This window comes from Molossus molossus, unplaced genomic scaffold (genome assembly GCF_014108415.1).
Source record: "Molossus molossus isolate mMolMol1 unplaced genomic scaffold, mMolMol1.p scaffold_m16_p_13, whole genome shotgun sequence".
Lineage (NCBI taxonomy): Eukaryota > Metazoa > Chordata > Mammalia > Chiroptera > Molossidae > Molossus > Molossus molossus.
The window spans coordinates 57,240,084-57,261,191 of NW_023425348.1; the positions used below are offsets into that span (position 1 = coordinate 57,240,084).

A 21,108-nucleotide genomic window follows, 5' to 3' on the forward strand; every position below is an offset into this window, starting at 1 on the left:
TCAACTTATACTCAATTGATTTAGAAAAAAATAGTGTACATATGGCAGGAGGAATAAAACAGACATGGTAAAATGTTAGCTTTGGGGAAATCTGGGTAAAGTTTTTTTTTAAAAGCAACACTAGGTGTTATTTTGACATTTATATTACTATTTCTACTGCTGAACATTTGTTACTTATAAACAAAGCTCCGCCTACGGAAAAAAAAATCACCATGAGGTGACAAGATAAGTTGATAAGCAATATTAAACTAATATATACAAACAACAAATTCTGTGACTATAAAAGTTTTCATTAAACTAAGACAATGCTATTTACTGCTATGTAACCAATAAACAATCATATTTATTTCATAAAACACAAAAAATAAAACAAAATTTAAAAGGTGACAAGAAACTCAGTCTAATTATATCTCCAGTGGCACAATTTGACAACTTATATTTCTTTGCTTCTTTCAGAACCACACAAAAAATGTGAATAAATATATATAAATCTTTGTCTTTTTCATAAAAGCCTGACATTTTTCTTTGCAACACAGAAATCAGAGCCTACCAAGGACATTACTTTAAACTAAATTTCAATCCCAAACACAGACTCAGTGGCTCTACCCAAAGTAATTCAAGATCAAGGCCTTTCAAGAAGACTCAATGACTATTAACTCCACACTGTCTACACTACAGGCAGAGTGCAAGTCTTTTACTCATTATCACTTTTCCGTAAGCAGGGCAGAGTAGAACTAATACCCTAACAAGCATTTCTATTTTTCCATACCGAAAAAGTAAATAAATGTTCATGTGGCATCACAAAATCTGTTTCAATTCTGAGGTCAATTTTGATTTCAAAAAGGAACCTTTAATAAATTTAAAAAACAGTACTGCTTTAAAAACTCTTTCCCTACCCTCCCCCACTTTTCAAGTTACCATTTATTTTCCTACGTAAATTAAACAGACTACTTTCATTTCAAAGCTTAGGAAAGACCCATGACACTTCAGCCAACACAGATGAATTAAAAATCCTTTCCCAGTAGTTAGCAGCCTGGCGAAAGCAGGGTTCTTGGGCTACTCAACAGAAGTGTCCCCACTACACTCCTGCAACTTCCCCATCTCAGCAGGGATAGACAGACACACACACACAAACAGATTAGAACAAAAAAGAAGGATGAGTTTTAAGAAATCCTGAATTAGATTTTCCTTTTTGTTTCTCCTCTGACAAAAGCAATCACCTTCTATAAGAAGAGAGTGTTGCCCTGGCTAGTGTGGCTCAGTTGGATGAGCACCATCCCATGCACCGAGAAGTCGCCAGTTCAATTCCCCGATCAGGGCACATGCCCAGTTGCAGGCTTGATCCACTGTTGGGGGGGCATGCAGGAGTCTGCTGATGAATGTTTCTTTCTCTCTCTCTCCCTTGCTCTCTCTCTAAGATTAGTAAAAACATATTTTTTAAAAAAGTACCTAGCATTTGTATCTAGTAACTGCCAGCAGACCCATTTCAACTGTTACCAAAATGAGTATATCTCTAGTATGCACCACCATTATTTTTCAATGCTAAGAATTCATCTGTAAATTACAATGAAAATGCAAAACAGTAATTTGTACACTAAAAATAATTCACAGATAAAATAATTTTTCAAATTCACAGATAAAAATAATTTTAAGTGAGTTATCATTGCAGGATGTGTCTTCAAGATTCAGCAATAGAAAAGCAATTCAGGAATCTACATCTTCACACATGGATCAATTAACTATGAACACAAACACATGAGTCTTGACATCTCTTTTAGGATTTCAGCCCCAGGAAAAGACAATGAAAAGCCACTCAGCAAAAGACAAACTCTTGGTAAAAAGCAATGTCTGAGTTGGGTCCAGACTAACAGGTTGTAAGACTGACTAAAACTCAGTATGTGAGAAATCAGCTACCCCCTATATAGCTCAAAATTTGACAAACTGCTGAATAAAAGGATGCTAAATGAAGACCAGAAGCTGGGAAATTCCTCTCTTTAATTCTGTAAAACATGTTTGGTCTCTTCTCAGAGTTGCTAGATTAGCATTAACTCAAAACCCCAGTGATTACTATATTACTTTCAAACATTAACCCCCAAGTGATAAAAAGAATTACCCCAACTCAAAATGGGATCAACATTCATCACTTAAGTACCACACAAATAAAAAGAATTACCCCAACTCAAAATGGGATCAACATTCATCACCTAAGTACCACACAAAGTGAGGAGGGGATTATGAGGTTGGGATGGGAAGGGGGATGATGGGGGTGAAGACTTAAGCGACCAGATCATGTGTCAAAGAAAAATGAATAAATTATGAATTTTGTTTTGGAGGAACAAGATACAGAAGTAACAGCAGGCCTGGCAGTGTGGCTAAGTGGACTGAGCATCTTTCCATGGACTGAGAGGTCCAGGTTTGATTCCCAGTCAGGGTACATGCCAGGGTTACAAGCTCGATCCCCAGTAGGGGGCGTGCGGGAGGCAGCCGATCGGATGTTTCTCACAATGATGTTTCCATCTCTCTCTCCCTTCCTTTCTCTTTAAAAAAAAAAAAAATATATATATATATATATATATATATCAATAAAAACACATATTAAAAAAAGAAAAAGTAACAAGAAATAAAACCAGGTAACAATTATCATTTACTTACTCTGTAAATGGCACTGTGCTAAATGATTTGCATGTATTATATTATTTTCTCCAAAAACCCTAAAGGTACTACTATTAATTCCCTTTTCATATAAGGAAGCATTCTTGGAGACCTTAAGAAACTTGACCAAAGACACACAGCTAGTTAACTGAGTAAAAAAAACCTTGAATTTGAAAGGTGCAGAGATCTGTTCAACCAAATCCATTATTTTATGAAAAAAAAACTGAAGCCCTGCAGAGATTAGGGAGATTAAAATAGTATCCAGTTTTACCTGAGTAGGGAGGCGGGCAACCCAGATATGCTCACTCCACTTCACTTTGTACATTGTTAGGATAATTTCCTAACTAGAGTTTACTCACCATTTAAGTATTCTATTTAACAGCAGAACTTTTTTCAATAAACTATGAACAGGAAGAAGGAGGTCACGTACACACATATATGCTTTAACATAACATTTTACACTTTTATCACATTTTATATTTTATATTCATTTTAAAGAGGAAAAGGCACCTTAATTGTTGCCTTAATTTCCTAATTGTGCAGTTCTTCAAATGCATACAAGGGGCAACAAGTAAAGCTAAGGTAAAAGAAAGTCAAAGCTAAAGGCAAAGTTGTTTTTAAGATCTCCACTCCCAAATTTATTCTATTTTACTGCTCAAGATTATAAAATAGAAAAAAGTATACTGAACACTATAAAAACACTGTTTTTTAATCTCAGGAGTCTTAAAAATAAATAAAACTAATTGATGCCATCCTGATCTTCTCCAAAGAGAAGTGATTTCCGCTTGTTAAGATTATTATCCTACTGCCGTCTCCTCTCCCTCCAATTACTAATGCTAGACAATCACAGCAGAATAAATTTTAATTTCCCAGGAGTCAGACAATAAATAGCAGCTCTATTAAGTGCAGATGATAGTCACATTAGCTCCATAATCTAAGATTAATAATCTTATGTCTGTAGCCTAACTATGCATTAGTAATGTCTGTAACCTTACTGTGCACTAGACACTGTTCTAGGCTCTTGACATATGTTAATGCATTTAATTTTCACAACAGTGGCACATGGTACTTTCTAATTCCCCAGTTTACAGATGGGGAAAACTGAGGTACAGAGAGGTTAAAATAAAATTTGCCTAAGATTACACAGGGCTAAAACTCTATCCTGGTGACCCTAACCCTAACCCTGGTAGTGTGGCTCATTTGGTTCAGTTGGCTGGAGCATCATCCTGTACACCAAAAGGTGGTGGGCTCAATTCCCAGTTAGGGACATACTCAGGTTGTGGGTTCAATCCCAGGGCATGGACAGGAGGCAACCAATCGATGTTTCTCTCTCCCCCACCCCTCTCTAAAAATAAAAAAAATTAAGCCCTGTCCGGTTTAGTTCAGTGGATGGAGTGTCGGCCCGCGGTCCAGAGAGACCTGGGTTCGGTTCCCACTAAGAGGATGTACCTCAATTGCAGTTTGTCCCCGGCCCCAGTTGGGGTTGTGCAGGAGGCAGCCACTTGATGTTCCTCTCTCTCCCTCTCTTCCTCTCTCTCCCTCCCACACTATCTGAACAAAGATGGAAAAATGTTCTCGGGTGAGGATAAAAAATTTTAAAAACACCAAAAAAACTCTATATCCAGGTAGTCTGGCTCAGCTCTCCAGAAAATCTCCTGAAAGTCGGAGCCTATTTCTCCCTTTCACTGGCCCCAAGTAGCCTGCCTATCACACTTCCCTCCCTGACTGCCTCCTTTCTCAAAGCTAGCATGGCTCCCCATACTCGCATAAGGTATGTCCTCTCTCCCCACTATCAATGGTACATCGTATTTTTATCAACCCTTTCCAAACTGCCTTTTCCCAGATTCTGAATTCCCTTTGCACTGAAATGTATTACAGAACTGTACACAAACAAACTTATAATAGTCATCATTACCCAAGTACATACTACATGCCAGAGACAATGCTAAGGACATTCCCATAATTTAAAGGATTATAAAAAATGTGTGATCAGCCCTGGCCAGTTTGGCTCAGCAGTTAGAGCAGCAGCTTGCGGTCTAGAGAGACCCAGGTTCGGTTCCCCGCTAGGAGCACGTACCTTGGTTGAGTTTGTCCCCAGCCCTGGTTGGGTAGTACAGGACTCGATGTGTCCCTTTCCCGTCGATGTTTCTCTCTCTCTCTCTTCCTCTCTCTCCCTCCCACTCTAGCTGAACAGAAAATGGAAAAATGTCCTCGGGTGAGGATAAAAAAAATAAAAATAAAAAAATGTGTGATCAGACCCATTTTACTGAAGATGAAACTGAGGCCAGGAGAAGCTAAATACGTATTTTGGCAATGTTTTCACAGTGAATAAATAACATAGCAAGACCAGGCATTCAAGTCTGTGACTCAAAGCGCACACTATTTCTCATGTATAAATACACATCTTCCTCATGCATACATGCCTCCTCCATTTCTCTTATATCAACTGGACCGAGGTACATTCCTATTCATACAGGAGGTATTTCTTTAACAAATGAATTCTAGAAAATCATTAGAAAGCCAGCAATTACCATTATCCTAATGGTTTCTAATACTGTTTCCAAAAACAAAAGGTTCCAATTCCTTAATTAAATAATTCGTTTACATTCAGATGCAATTAGATTGAGAACTCAGGATTACTCTCTCACTGGTGGCTAACTCCCCCCTCCCATTAACTGCAGTCCCCAAAGAAAGGGGTAGCTATACATTGTTTTGCTTTGCTATCAGTTAAAGTCTCTATTAGCCCTAGGGAAATAACATGACAGCATCCCAGATTCTGCAGCCGGCTAAACTTAAACCAATCTCACCCTCCTGGTGTAATTTTTTTTAACCCACTAATGAGCATATTGTAAATGCTCATTACAAAAACAGCTTCTGTTCCTGGATACAAAGGTTTAAGCAGCAGTTTTAATACCTTGAAATAGCATAACATCAATTACTGTTCATTTAGTCAATGTGAAAGGTAATAATCACATTTATTTCAGTACTCTGTATTTTAATGTCACTATTGATAACATATGGGTGAAACGTAAACCAGAAATAAATATTTTACCAAACTATCTTAACAGTACTCATGATTTACGAAGACTATCTTTGTTACCTGTTATAACTGGGTACCTTCGTTCTCTCCCAGCATAAGCCACACCTTTTAGCACAAAAGCACAGATAACTGGGTTTCTCTTTTTAAAAATCCAAGAAACGATCACTCGAACCTCTTACCAAGAGAAAATCCCAAGAATGAAGAATTCCACCTCCCTTTTCTTTTACAACCCCTGACTTTCCGCCTTCAGCTACCAGAGAGGGGTGGGGGTGGGGGAGAGAGTGGTTGGAACAGACACAAGGGCTCACTCGGTCAGTCACCTCCTAGTCTGGCCCATCCCAAACTTCACCTTGGCACGGCTGGGAGGAGGAAGGCACCGGGCATTCCTAGGAAATGGTCTCACCCATATCGGAGAACGTTCTTAACTTCCTCGAAACCACCATTTCCCTGGGGCATTATCACATACTCCCACCCGGGCATATTACCTAAGAAAATACTTAAAAGAAAAGCACACACACACACAAAGAGAAACACACTGCTAGAAACGGGCAGCTCCGGCTCAGCGTGCGTGGAGAAGCCCGGAGACCACGCGGAGCCATGGCCAAGTTGCCACCGCGATCACACCGACGGTGCCGGAGGCTGCCGGGCAGCTGGAAAGCCAGCGTGCGGGACTCCAGCCCCACGCCCGACGCCCCGCGCCCCGGCCGCCCGGGCCCTCTGGGCAGGAAGCCCGGCACGGTGGTGCTGCCTCTCCGGGAGGGCTCGGGCCCCCGGCCGGAGCGATAAGGTGGATCCGCGCTTCCTACCCTCCCAGCTCCGCCCTCCCGGCCACATTCCTGAGAAGCCCGACTCCCGGGACGCCAAGCAGGGCGCCGGGCAGACAGGAGCGCGGCGCTGCGGCCGCAGGGTAGGAGGACAGAACCGGCCCGCGCCCCCCGCCCGCCAGCCCGCCCGCCCGCGCGGCGCCTCCGGGGCGGGGTCGCGGCGGCCGCCCGCCACAGGTAGCGCGAGCCCCCGCCCGTCGCGCCCCCCCAACTCCCCGCGCCCCCGGCAGGCCCGCTCCAGGCACCTGGATGAACTGGATGGTGAGCGCCGACTTGCCCACGCCGCCCCCGCCAACCACCACGAGCCGGTACTTCTCCTGGCCCGAGCCGTCCCGCCAGCCGGCCGCGGCCATGGGAACGCCGCCGAGCCCAGCCCGGCCACGCCGAGCCGCCGCCCGCTCTAGGCCCGGCTCCGGGGACGTGTGCGGCCGGCGGGCTGCGGGCGAGCGGGCGGGCGAGGGTCCCGGGCGCCCGGAGCTGCCGGGAGGGCCGGTGCGTGCGGCAGCGCGGCGCCCTGGCTGGCCGAGTCCCGCCCGAGGCGCGGAGAAGCGAAGTGACCGCAGGGGCCAGGGGCAGCAGCGACCGAGGGGCGCGCTAGTCCACACGTCTCCACAGAGCCTGCCGAACGCAGCCTCCAGCACCGCTACAAATGGCCGTCTGGGGGCCGGGCTGCGAGGCTGGGTGCTGCATATGCATGAGGGGGCGGGGCGGGGCGGGGCCGCGCTGAGATTCCGGAGCTACCCAGGGGCTGACCCCCGCGGATGCGCCCCGTGGCTCCCCTTGTTGAGAGTGCGTGTGCCTGGGTGTGCGTGTGAGAAACAGTGTGAGAGAGGAGGTCAAGTAGGAGTGGGAAGAAGACAGTACAGTGTGGGACCATAATTGTGTATGTCAGGGTTGGTCAGGGATTATATGGATGAAAAAAATACAGTATGTGAAGGCATGTGTGAAAAATAGAGTTGTGATCTTAACTCGATTTGTAGGACAGTATAGATCCTGCTTTAAGAGTACAGATGGTGATCATGATTGTGTGAAAAGCAGTACGTGGCAGTGATTGACGATTGGAGAGAGCTGTGTCACAGTAATTGTGCGTGATGAACTTGTGGTGGTGACAGTGTGTGAGGACTGTGACAAGAGACTGAGCATGTGGAATAAGTCACAGTGATTGAATGTGTGTGGGCAAGAGTGAATGTGACAGATATTGTATGTGTCAGGAGAGTGTCTTAGTGGCTGTGTTTATGTGTGAGAAATTTATGGTAATTGTGTCGGAGGAGTGTGGGTGTGAGAGAGTATGTACTTATTTGCACACTACATACCAGGCACTGTGCTGGAGATCCTTTCATGAACAAAATAATGTCCCTGTCCTCGAGGGACTTGGAACCCAATGGGAGAGACAGCTAGGACAACAGGCAAAGTATAAGGCATAATGACAAGGGCTGTAACTCCTAAGCATGGGTGGCATGTGCAGTCACCCCAGAGTTGGGTAGTCAGGGAAAGCTCCCTAAAAGACCTTAATAATAAATAATGTAGGCAGACAAATAATTGGAAGAAAAGTATTCCGTAAAAAGGAAACCACATATGCAAAAGTCAGAGCTGAGAAGGTAAGAATTGTGTCACATGATTGTAAATGTATTAGGAGTTTGCATACCACTGATTGTGAATGAAAAGTGATTATGTATATGGCAGTTTATCGGAGTGTAACAGGATCACAGTTCTATGTAAAGGCAGTGTAGGGCAGTAGATAAGGCCATGGGCTCTGGAGCCAGACTGGATTTGAATCCTACCTCTTCCAATAATGGTGTGATGTTGACAACTTACTTAACCTCTGTGCCTCTCTTTTCTAGAATAAGGACACTAAGGCTACCTACATTAAGGTTATTTGTTTGTTTTTTTGTAAGAATCAAATGAATTAACGTATACAAGAGTACCTGGCATGTTGTAAACATTTATGGCAGTTTTGGAACATGACTGCAAATTCTTGGACACAACCTAGTGACTCTCTTGGAACCAGCAGAATGCAGCAGAAGAAATGCTGTATAACTTCCAAGGCTAGGTCAGAAGAGGCCATGCAGCTTCCACCTGTTATCTTGGAATTCTTGCTCTAGGAGAAACACAGTAAGAAGTTTGGCTACCCTGAGACTGCCATGCTAGAGAGGCCACATGTAAACATGTCAGTCAAAGGTCCAGCTGAGCCCCTAGTCAACGGCCAGCATCAATTGCCAGCCCTGTGAGACATCTTGGACACCCAGCTCTGCCCAACCTTCAGATGACTGCAACCCATGCTGGCATTTGTCTGACTGCAACTGCGTGGCAGATTCCAGGCAAGAGCCACCCAGGCCAGGCCATTATTGGCCCACAACATCATGAGCAAAATAAAATAGTAAACAGGATTGTTGTTTACTTTTTAAAACTTCTTATTTTGGAATAATTTCTATATATGAGGAGGCAGGAGGATATTTGTTACACAGTAGTAGTAGCCAGAAAAGCCTCAATGACAGGTATTATTATCAATGTGAAAAGAAGGAGAAAAGGGAGAAAGAAAAGAAAAAGGAACCCATGCCAAGAAAGAGCTGAGAAAGAGCCAGTTATTCTTCACACAAATGCCTCTCAGTGTCTACCTAACCCTGAAATTTCCCATTATTTTTCAGGACCAAGAAGATAACCAAAGGGTTCTCCTTATGCTCCTTTCCTTCTGAAGTACAATCCAAAATCTTTGTCTCCTTTCAAAAACTACGGTAATCAGAAAAGTTTACCAAATCTCAAAATATCCAAAAGAAAGTTATTCTCTGCATGAAAACAAACAAACAAAAAAGCATAGCTATACTAGACACCGCTATTTAGGCGGGGAATCAGGCATAGGTCCTAAAACAATTGTAATGAAGTTCTTAGTATTCTGTGACTCAGCTCCTGGCAGAGGAGCACTCAGAGGTTTGACCAGTAAAAGAAAATGACGAGGATACAGTAATAAATACAAGCTGGTAAGCACCTATGTGTCACTGACTACAGTTTTCAGGGAGAAACCTATTTTCAATAGAAATTATTTCAATAACCTGTTTGCTGAGCTCTTTCTCTGCCTCAGTTCTGACCAACATTTTCTTCCTTCCTACTCTGCACCACTACAATCCTTGAAAAGAGGACAATTCCAATACTGAAACCAAGCAAGTAAAACCACCCTGTACAAAACGTGCTTTACTTGACTCCCAGGAGTCCACTTCTCCTTGCTTTCAAATAGTATCTCTAATTTCCCCTCTGTAGTTTGGGAGTGACTGACACCTTCCCCCCAGCTCTAGGAATTCACTCAGATTCACTTAAGATTATGAATCTCCGCTAGCCTCAGTAATTAGCAAAAGGATGGGCACGTGACCTAAGTCAGGTCAATCAGGAACAGATTCAACTGCAGAATCAAAACTATAATGAACTACCACTTTACATCCACTAAAATGGCTATAATAAAAAAGACAGATAATAACAAATGTTGGCAAGGATTTAGAGAAACTGGAACCCTCATACACTGCTGATAGGAATATAAATGGTGCTGCTGCTTTGGAAAGCAATCTGGCATTTCCTCAAAAGTTAAACATAGAGTTACCGTACAACCCAGAAATTTCACCCCTAAGCATATACTCAAGATAAATGAAAACATATGTCCATATAAAAACTGTACATGCAAACTTATAGCAGCATTACTCATAAGAATCAAAAAGTAGAAAAAACTCATTGTTCACCAACTGATGAACAGATAAACAAAATGTGGTATATTCATATAATGGAATATTATTTGGCAATAAAAAGGGATAAAGTACTGATACATGCCACAATATGAGTGAGCCTTGAAAATAAGCTAAATGAGAAAGCCAGTCACAAAAGACCAAATATTGTATGGTTCCACTTATATAAAAGGTCCAGGATAAGAAAATCTAGAGAAAATAGATTAGTGGTTGCCAGGGCTAGGGGGGAAATGCTGAGTAGCTGATAACAGATATGAGGTTTCTCTTTGGAGATATGAAAATGTTCTGAAATTAGATAGTTGTTATGGTTGCACAACTCTCAATATACTAAACATCATTGACTTATATACACTTTTAAAGTGAACGTTATGGTATACGAATTAAATCTCAATAAAGCTATGAGGAGAAAAGATTCAATGACAAGCTTTTATTTGCACTATCAAGAAAATGTCATTTTAGTTAAGATGTTCCTCATAGCAATTCGATTCCTTTATTTTATTTTTTTAAACTCAAAGAATTGTTCAGCAAGCAAAAAGCTGATAGATTCAACTTCACCTAGACATTCTATTCCAAAATACTTTCTTGCCCTTAGAAAATAGCCCAAAAGTCTACAGCAAATATAAACTCCCCTGCAAAAATACATCACTGAAGACATGGAAGAATATGGAAGAGAAAGAACTAGTTGTCATTCAAGCCAATTAAAGGTGAATTTTTATCTTAATCCAAAAAGTTTCATTCTCAAGTAAAGGGATAATAGGTGAATACATAAATCTTCATGAGAAGAATGACCTAGAAAAATTGGGAAGAACAATAGCGATCATCCCCCTTACCTTACCAAAATAAATCCTGTAACTAGGGAAGGAATTTCTTTCCCAATGTTACCTAGCAGGTTGTTAGCAGGATACAGGTCTCTGACTCCCTTGCTCAGAGCACTTTGCCTCGTACCAAACCAGAACCCCTCAGAGCATCACAGCACAGAGACAGTGAGATGCTGTCAATCAAGAGACCATTGAGTGCAACATTTTTAATTAAATTGAGCTGTTATATGGCTAAGGAGCTGTCAAGAGATTTCAATGGGCAGATTTAGAGCCAGATTTGACCAACAGATATGTTTTGGCCCACAATTCAAGTTTTCAAAAATGTTTGAATTGGTTGCCAATATTTAAAAGTAGCTTTTCTTTTTTTTAAATCTGGATTTCTTATTCTTCCTGAAAAATATTAAATGAAACATCTACCAACAATCTATCAACAGCAGGCCAACATTATCATATGACAACTGGCTAAAGGTAAGTACAGGGTGCCCTTGTGGATGCTCCTATTCCTCAGAGTCACCAGCAGCCTTGTATCACACCCCACCCATTTGATGTTGCCTGCCTAGCCTTTGTGAGCTTTCAGAATTTGCAATCCTACTGCTATATTCCAATGTTTTCCACCTAGAACATGCATCTGAATCCCCCACATTGTCTTCAAATGCTCCACCCCACAACTCATACATAGGAATCTCAGGTTGCAGACCAAAAATCTGAATTTGTGTATTTAGATATCTGAAGTAACTCAGACACCTCCATAACTGAGAACTCCTAGGGACGAGTAGACTTATTCATGTCCACTCTTTATTTCAGGACAAACAATGACCTTCTCTTCTGGAATGTTGGTTACTCGTCATCTCTAAAAATCACCATTGCCCAAATACCATCCTTGGCCCATCCCAGAGAAAAGATCTGGGAGTGGAGTGGGGAGGGAGGTGCTGAAACCAAGATCCCCCTGACCTCATCTATAGCTGAGTCAGATAGAGCCCAGGCCTAGTGACAAAAGAGGGCCAGCCCCCCCAAATCAGAGAGCATTGGATCCTTATCATGGTTGATGGAAGAGCACCATCCACTTATTTCCTTAATGGGCCACTGTTTCTAATGTGAATGAATGGGCAGTGGAAAATGAAACAGCCTAGCAGGAGCTGCATGCATCTGAGATGAGACAGACGCACAAATCTATTCCTTGTTTAAAGATCACGCTGCTAAGAATAGAAACTGAAGCACACACTCAAGCGTGTGCACACACACCCCTGAGGAAGGCCACAATAGGGCTGGAGAAATCCACAGCTTAGCGGAGGATCATCTGAGAGTCACAGAGCAGAAAAGCCTCCCTAAGATCTTTCCCACTATAGCTCTCATTTTACAGATGAGGAAGCAAAAGCCCAGATAGAAAAGAGCAGTCCCAGCATTGCCTAGAGATAGAGCAGAAGAAGGACTGGAACTCAGATGCTATCTCCCAACTTGGGCCTCAACATGGTGCGCTGCCATGGACGCCTAAGAGACCAGAAGGCTGAGCAGGGCCAAAGTTACACCACCCTTCTCAGGCATGTCCTTCAGAAAGAATCAAGCAAGGATGTCCACCACAGCATTTTATAAAATACTGAAAATTTCAAAACTACCTAAATACTCAACAGGAACTTATTCGTCACTTATTTGTTAAATAAGTGATGCTATAGCCATGGTATAAAGTGCTATGTGGCCATTAAAGATAATGTTTATTTATACCAGAAAACAAGAAGAGTGAGATACCAAACAATATGTATAGTATTATTCCACTGTTATAAAATATAAATAAATATATAATAGCTACCATTTACTGAGCATTTACCATGAGCCTGTCACCGTGCTGATCACTTAAAATGTATTATCCAATTTAATCCACAAATCAACCCTCTGAAGTTGGTTCTGTTATTATTTGTATTTTACAAAATAGCTGAAGTACAGAGATGTCATAGCTAGTAAATGGCAGAGTGCATATTTGAATCCAGAAGATCTGAGCTATAGAGCTTTTGAACTTGACCATCATGTATACATTAAAAAAAAAGTGACTGGCAGGATAGTCAGTTACCCTAGGTAGTGAGATCACAGGTGAGTTTTATTTTCTACTGTTAGTTTTTCTGTACATATTTCTATTTTTTGTTTGTTTGTTAATCCTCACCCAGGGATAATTTTCCAATGATTTTTTTTTTTTAGAGAGTGGAAGGGAGAGGGGGGAGAGAGAAAACCATCAATGTGAGAGAAACATAACAATTGGTTGCCTCCTGCACTCAACCTGACCAGGGCCGGAGATCAGATCTGCAACTCAGGTATGTGCCCTTGACCGGGAATCAAACTTAAGACTTTTCAGTGAACAGGCCGATGCTGACCTCTGAGCAACACTGGCCAGGCTGTACATATTTCTTTATCTTATTTTTTATTTTTGTAATTCTCCGTTTTCTCCTACCTCCAACCTCTGATAATATCTAATCTATTTTCTGTCTCTATAAATTTTCCTGTTCTAGACATATTATATAAGTGGAATCATACAATATTTGTCCTTTGATATCTGGTTTATTTTACTTAGCATAATGTTTCAAGGTTACTCTGTGTTGTAGCATGTATTCATGTGGAAGAGTATTCCATTGTAGGGATATACTACTATTTATTTATCCATTCATCTATTGATGATCATTAAGTTATTTCCACTTTGGGCCATTGTGAATAATGCTACTGTGAATATCTGTGTAGAAGTACCTGAGTTCCTGTTTTCAAATCTTATGGGTATATATCTAGGAATAGAATTGCTGGTTCAAATGATAATTCTATGTTTAACTTTTTGAGGAACTACCAAACTTTTCCACAGCAGCTACACCATTTTACATTCCCATCAGTGATGTACAAGGGTTCTAATTCTCCATATCTTCATCAACACTTGTAATTTTCCATTTTTTTATTATACCCATCCTAGATGTGAAGTGGTACATTATTATAGTTTTGATTTGCATTTCCCTAATGACTAATGATGTAAAGCATATTTTCATATGCTTATTTGCAATTCATATATCTTCTTTGAAGAAATATCTATTCAAGTCCTTTGCCTATTTTTTAGGGTTGCCTTTTTGTTGTTGAATTGTAGGAATTCTTTATATATTCTGGATATTAAGCCCTTATCAGATATATGATTTGCAAATATGTTCTCCCATTCTGTGGCTCTTCACTCTCTTTATAGTGTTCTTTGATGCATATATTTTTAATTTTAATGAAATCCAATTTTTTATTTAAGGCAGAAAAATATAAAGTTATCTTTATGAATAATTATTAATGATATGGGCAAAGCAGAAACCAAAGTTATACACATATGTTCTAACTATGTAAAGCAGTTGTACATATATTATCTATGTAAAAATAAATGGTAGTTAGATCATCTGGGAGAAGTAACTATTCCAGGAAGACTGAGAAACAGGTCAATCTATGGAGGATATGTATGTTGTCTTCTGTCGCTCAGGTGGTACGTAAGGGTGGCTTTGTCTCTTTCTTCCCTGCAGCAGCTTTCCAGAAAGAGACGAGTCTGCTGCTCCAAAGGGACTGAGCCCTGAAAATGGAGCTTCTTGTAGCACCCGATCCAGTTTGCAGAGCTCCAAACCAGTCTATAGCTGTTTTAAAGATTTGTGAATAACTCAGAAAAGACCAAAATACTGGAAGAGAGAAGAGAGAAGTCCTTTTTTTTTTTCTTTCAAATGATATGCCTCCAAAACAGAAGGGTACTTCAAATGCAGCCATATGGATTTAGGTTAGACAGCTGGTAGAACCTGATGATAAGGCATTGCAGACAGTTCCCAGGAAGCTTTTAGAATGCCATCATTTCTAGGCCCCATTCCTGCCCCACAGAATTATACTGTTTCAGGAGACAACTGAAAGGAAATGCTTTGTGATTGCAATCTTCCCTCCTGTGCCCCATGGGGTATGGGATACTTCTGTCTCCCGCAGGTGAACCAGTGGTCTGGTGAAAACAAACAAGGTTTTCTTCACAGGGCACTGGGAGCCCTGGAGAGAAATTGGAGACGTCGCATCCTAAATGTTAGAAGGGGAAAGGGCCTGAGCTATCTTTTACTCCATCCCCCTAAATTAGTCTATGTTGGGGGACATTAGGGGATTCAATAGATAACCCTCTTCTTCACCCAGGTTCTGAACCATTTGAGAAATCAGACGCAGAAAACCATCAGATGGAGAGCAAAATATCAGCATTATTACTGATAAGAGCTAAACTGGAGGATATGGCTTAGATATGAAGTCAAATGGTCTTTCTCATACTTTTCCCAGAATGCACTTACCACTGAGTCACAGGTAGGGCTGGAAAAACTGCCAGCCTCATCTTATGGGGACCTGTCTCCATAAAACTTGTAGCACATAGAAGAACACAAAACAAATGCCCCTTTGGGTCACGCTGGCTCCCCCAAACCAAACCCCGCCCCTCCCCCCATAAAAAACAAAGGGAAGGAGTTAAACTGAGTATGCTCCAATCATCCTTCCAAACTCATTAATTAAATAACTCATACCTTCTTCACAAAGAAGAATAAATAAGGGGTGGAGAGAGAAGCTAGGAGTCTTACTCTAGTGATTTTCAAATTTTAGTGGACATCAGAATCACCTGGAGGGCTTATTGCAACACATATTGTTGCATTTCACCTCAGAGCCCTGGTTCAGTAAGTCTGGACTAGGGCCTGATAAATTGTATTTTTTTCACAAGTTCTTTAGTGATGCTGATGCTGCTTATCCTGGACCAGACTTCAAGAACCAATGTTCAGAAAGAATCTCCTCACTTGGAATCATAAGGAGGAATAAATGTTCTGCTTGACAAAAATATATCGGTTGCCAGTGATAGAACTTCAACTCAGACTGAAATGAAAAGAATTTATTGGTTCATGTAACTAAATGATACAGCTATTGGTCTAACTTTAAGGACAACTAGTCTCAGATGGTATCTTCAGGACTCTTTCACTCTCTGTATCTCTCAGATGTGTTTGTTCTGTATGACTCTAGTCTTAACCAGGGTTTCCCCTGGTGTTCACTGGCAAGATAACTCCATCTACATTCCTTCCCCTAAGTCACTATTTCTCAAACTTCAGCATGAATCAGTATCACCTAGAGGGTTTGTGAAAACACAGACTGCTGGGCCCCAACCCAGGAGTTTCTGATTCAGTAGGTTTGGGGTAAATCCCAAGAATTGGGAATTCTGACAAAATCCGAGGTGATACTATTGATGTTACCAGAAGTGTGAAAAATGGATAGTGGGGAGATGCCATCAATAGATGTTCACTATTCTTTCTTTTGGAGATCAAGAAACTGAGAGGTTGAGCCCTGGCCGGTTTGGCTCAGCGGTTAGAGCATTGACCTGTGGTCCGGAGAGACCCGGGTTCAGTTCCCGCCAAGGGCATGTACCTTGGTTGCAGTTTGTCCCTGGCCCTGGTTGGGTTGTGCGGGTGGCAGCCACTCGATGTGTCCCTTTCACGTCGATGTTTCTCTCTCTCTCTCTTTCTCTTTCTCTCTCTCTCTCTGTCTCTCTTCCCCTCCCACTCTATCTGAACAAAAAAATGGAAAAATGTCCTCAGGTGAGGATAAAAAAAAAGAAACTGAGAGGTTGAGTGGCTGGTCTATTTTATACCATTTCGAAGATAAAAGTTTTCCCAAAGGGCATGTTGGCACAATAGAAAGAGCATGGGCTTTAAAGTAAGAAACTCTGGCCCTGCCTAGTATTGCTCAGTGGTTAGAGCATTAGGCCACGCACCAAAGGGTCTCAGGTTTGATTTCCAGTCAAGTACATGTGCCTGGGTTGCAGGTTCAATCCCTGACCCCTGTCAGGGCAATGTGTCTCTCTGACATCAATGTTTCTCTCTTCTATAAATAAGTAAGTAAATAAATAAATATATAAATAAATAAATAGTAAGAAAATCTGACATCAAATCCTATCCCCATCACTGACAAACTGGGTGGTTTAGGGCAGATCACCAAACTTCTTTTCTCCTCACTTTACTGTTTTAAAATGAGAATAACTACTCATGGGGTGGGATGAGAATGTGGTGTTTGACTGGAACATGTAAAAGGCATTCATAGTAAGAGAAGTATTAGATAGATGGGAACATTAAATTATATCAAAAGTCTATGTGAATTATAATATGTGTAAAAATTAAAACTGTAGTTATTATTTTTTGTTTTATGAGTTTTGTTTTATTTTTCCCCTAGACAGTTGACAAGATCAAATATTTGAGAACTCTATGGAGCAAAAATCTGGGGAAACAGATAATTTCATTCATTGTTGGTGGGGTCCAGCCCATATCCTAGGACCTTCCAATGTACTCAGGACACAAGTACCCCAATAATTTCATATCTCTACCTGAGAGATTTTTGTAAACCGTGGAAGTCCGCGCTGGCCACCAGCAGGCTAGGTCAGGCCAGAGGGTTTACACCTGCCCCCACTCCCATCTCATACTCCCTGCTCCCAGAGCAGCCTTGGGAGATGCAGCTTCCTGGCCTTTATTAAGAAAAGTCTAGAAGTGAGCATTCTGCACTTTCACTCATAATTGCCTGGTGAGATTAAGCTCCAGTTACCCACTGTGGTAGCTGGCTTCATAACACGTCCTTTAAATGGCTGCCTTCCGCCCTGGCCAGTTTGGCTCAGCGGTTAGAGCGTCGGCCTGCTGTCTGGAGAGGCCCGGGTTTGCTTCCCGCTAAGGGCACGTACTTCGGTTGCAGTTTGTCCCCGGCCCTGGTTGGTCGTGCGGGTGGCAGCCACTCGATGTGTCCCTTCACGTCGATGTTTCTCTCTCTCTCTCTCCCTTCCTCTCTCTCTCTCCCACTCTATCTGTACAAAAAATGGAAAAATGTCCTCGGGTGAGGATAAAAAAAAAAAAAAAATGGCTGCCTTCCCTTCCCAGTATCCCTCCCCGGACCCCTCAGCTTTCTGGTGTTCTGTGCACCTACTAAATTTACTACTTCCACTAGAATCATTGTTTCAGAGATATGCTTTTCTGGGGGATCCCCAAACAACTTATGAACATCTTTGGGAGTGGGTAATATGTAGCAAAATTACAAATTCACATGCCCTTGAGCTAGTAAACCGGATTCTAATAATTTATTTAATAGGTATATTCAAACATGTGCAAAATAACATATAGTATGAGACTATTTACTGAAACACCATTTGTGATAGCAAGAGATCAGCACAATTTAAATGTCATTAATTTGGGAATGGTCAAATAAATCAGGTACATTCATACAATGAGACACTATACAGCAAAAAAAAAAAAAAAATAAGAGAAATTTCTATAACTTGGAACAATCTTCAAGATTTGTTAAAATGAGAAAAGCAAGATACCAAAAAGAATGTATAATACACTACCATTTGTGTAAAAAGGGGAGCATATATAAGTGTATATTTCATTGCAATAGTATGATTATTTCTAGGAGAATAAACAAGAAACTTGGAGACTACTCTTGTATATACTCTTGGCACCTTTTGAATTTTGAATCATGTAAATATATTATTTATTCAGAAAAACAAATTAGTTAATTAAAACCTTCTTTAACATGAATGTGCAAAAAGAATTTTACGATCAGAAAGTTATTTAAGAGTTAGACTTTTCAGAAACACTTTTATTTTTATAACATTAGATATCATTATGAGTAACAGCAAACACTACAAACTCCAAAGCTACAAATTGCTGCATGTCCAAAAAATGTATATCAATGGCCACCTAGAGCTGTAAAAGGTATAGGCGATGCATTAATTAACCAGGGAGATAGAACAAAAGAAGGTTGTTGAAAAGCCCAAAGACACACTGGGGTATTTGAAGCTCTTATTATAGTAAATAACATCTCCCCTGTCCTGTGAAATCTCCCTATAAAGGTGAGAGTTTTATATATACATTCGTTTGTGTGCCCTGTAGCAATCATCCAAATATCACAGCTAAGAAGACTAAGGCTTGGGGAGCTGAAGAGACTAGCTAAAGTTTATATTTCATCCCAGGTCTGCCCGAACCCAAGGCAAGATATATGCCAACATCCCCTCAGTGCTACCTATTAAAGATTTAGACCTTGATTAGAGCCTCGAAAAAAGGGATCACATTTTAGAGTCACAATCGCCAAGGTCCAGTCCTGAAAGTACACTAGTGAGCAGGAGGGAAAGCCATTTCCTCTTTGACCTCTCTGCACAGATGTTCATGCTAGAGCCATAGAACAGGGACTGGAGTTCTTGGTTCATACCTTTCCGTGACTGAAGCATGCCAGCACCTGGGGCCATGCTACAGGGCAGGAATCTATTAAAACGGATTTGGGAAATATTCTTTGACAAACATTTAGTTTTGCCTTTGCAGTTCCTGACTCAGTGTGTGGTACATTGGAGTTCTCAGAAAATATTTGTTGAGTGAATGAATGAACCAGTGACTGGGCAGGAAGTCCAAAGGGGTAAAATACAGTCCCAAGTTATAACTCAGTTGAGAAAACAAGACAAAAAGACCACACGTTTAGCTAAGAGTAGAAACCAGGACTATAAGCAAGGTCTCAGTGCCAAGTGAAGCCTGAGCTACAGAAAATCAGAGGTGGGAAAGAGCCCTGTAGGCTGAAGTGTTGGGAAGATGATATATGGAGAAGCGGAGGTAAAAGGCATTCTGGGGAGGACAATTTCTAATGGAGATACAGAATAAGCCCAATACCTTGATGCACATGAAAGAACTACAAGATTTGGAATTGGATAGAAACGGGGTTTGAATCCCATATTTACCCCTTGCAGATGGGCACAGCTACTTAATGCCTCTGATGAGGATAATAATGGGGCTTCCGAGCCAGCCTGAGATATTTGCTGTACTATACAGCCTGCGCTGGTGGCCGTTTTAGATGCTTGGTCTTCAGGATCTCAGACCAGAGAGAAGGAAGACTACAGATAGGAAAGGGGAAAGGTTTCCTCTGTGGCCCTGAGATCCTCCAGACCTGGAGCCAACTGGAGAATGATGGACAAATCGGGGCCCCTAAATGGAATGGGAGGCCTCCCCAGATCCACGGGGTCGGCTAAAGCTGGATGTGGCAGCCACAGCAGAGAGCGACCTTCCACTGCAGCGTGACATCATCTCAGCTTCTGTGAGTCACTCCCACCGCCTCAGTGGTCACCAATCCAGGCTGCAGGCCTGAGACCTCCAACGTCCCCTCCTCCACTGGATCATTGTTCCCTGCCCTGATCCTGATCTTTGAGTCTTGTCTGTTTCTATTTCAGTCTCTATTTCAGCTTCTTTGTCTCGTTTCAGTCGTTCTCTCTGTTCCTCTGTCAATTGTCTCATGTTCTTTCTCCATTTTACTCACATTTCTCTCAATAACAAGCCCCGGCTCTCTGGACAATATTTTTTGCATTACTGGAACCCAAAACAAAGCAAAACAAAAACCCAGAGGCTTGGCTTATTCACAAAAGCATATTGATCTAAAAGCCAATGTAATCATTTAGATTTATACCTTTATATGATACCCAGAAATATATCTCACACAGATTAAAGATTTTAATGTATAAAAGCCAAATCACAGAAAAACTGGCAGGAAATTGAATTGACTATCAGATCTTTTGGAGGAATTGTAACTTTTAAAGCATCAAGCAAAAGAAGAAATGACAAAGGAAAAGATGAACAGATTTTACTACATAAAAACGTGAAGCTTCTGTACAAAAATAAAGATGAAAAGAAAAAGAAAAACAGATGAAGAAAAACATTTGCAGTAACATTCAAAGAATGAATATCTATATTATATAAAGTTCACATCATAAAAAGAAAAATTAAAGCTTGAATAAATAGCTGTCTTCCATAAATAGAAATATAACCATAAATCAACATAAGGAAAAGTGTTTAGTTTAATATTCTCAAGAACATGCAAATTAAAACACTAAAAGGAACCATTTTCCTGTCATTATGCTAGCAAAAATTAAAACAATGATAATACCCAGTGTTTGTGGTTAAGTGAATTTACACAATACTTTTGGAATGCTCTTTGGCAATAATTATCAAGAAACTTTAAACTATTTGTACCTTTGTCCCTTAATTCCA

General features: G+C 41.2%; 1 protein-coding gene across 1 annotated transcript in view; it reads right to left on the reverse strand.

The window, feature by feature from the left end:
• Positions 1 to 7,169, reverse strand: part of RRAS2 (RAS related 2) — a 76,480-nt gene extending 69,311 nt beyond the window's left edge. The window contains exon 1 of the mRNA XM_036258673.1: positions 6,762 to 7,169. Coding sequence (XP_036114566.1) covers positions 6,762 to 6,869 — 108 coding nt within the window. The 5' untranslated portion in view covers positions 6,870 to 7,169. The remainder of the gene's footprint in view (positions 1 to 6,761) is intronic.
• Between the last annotated feature and the right edge of the window lie 13,939 nt (positions 7,170 to 21,108).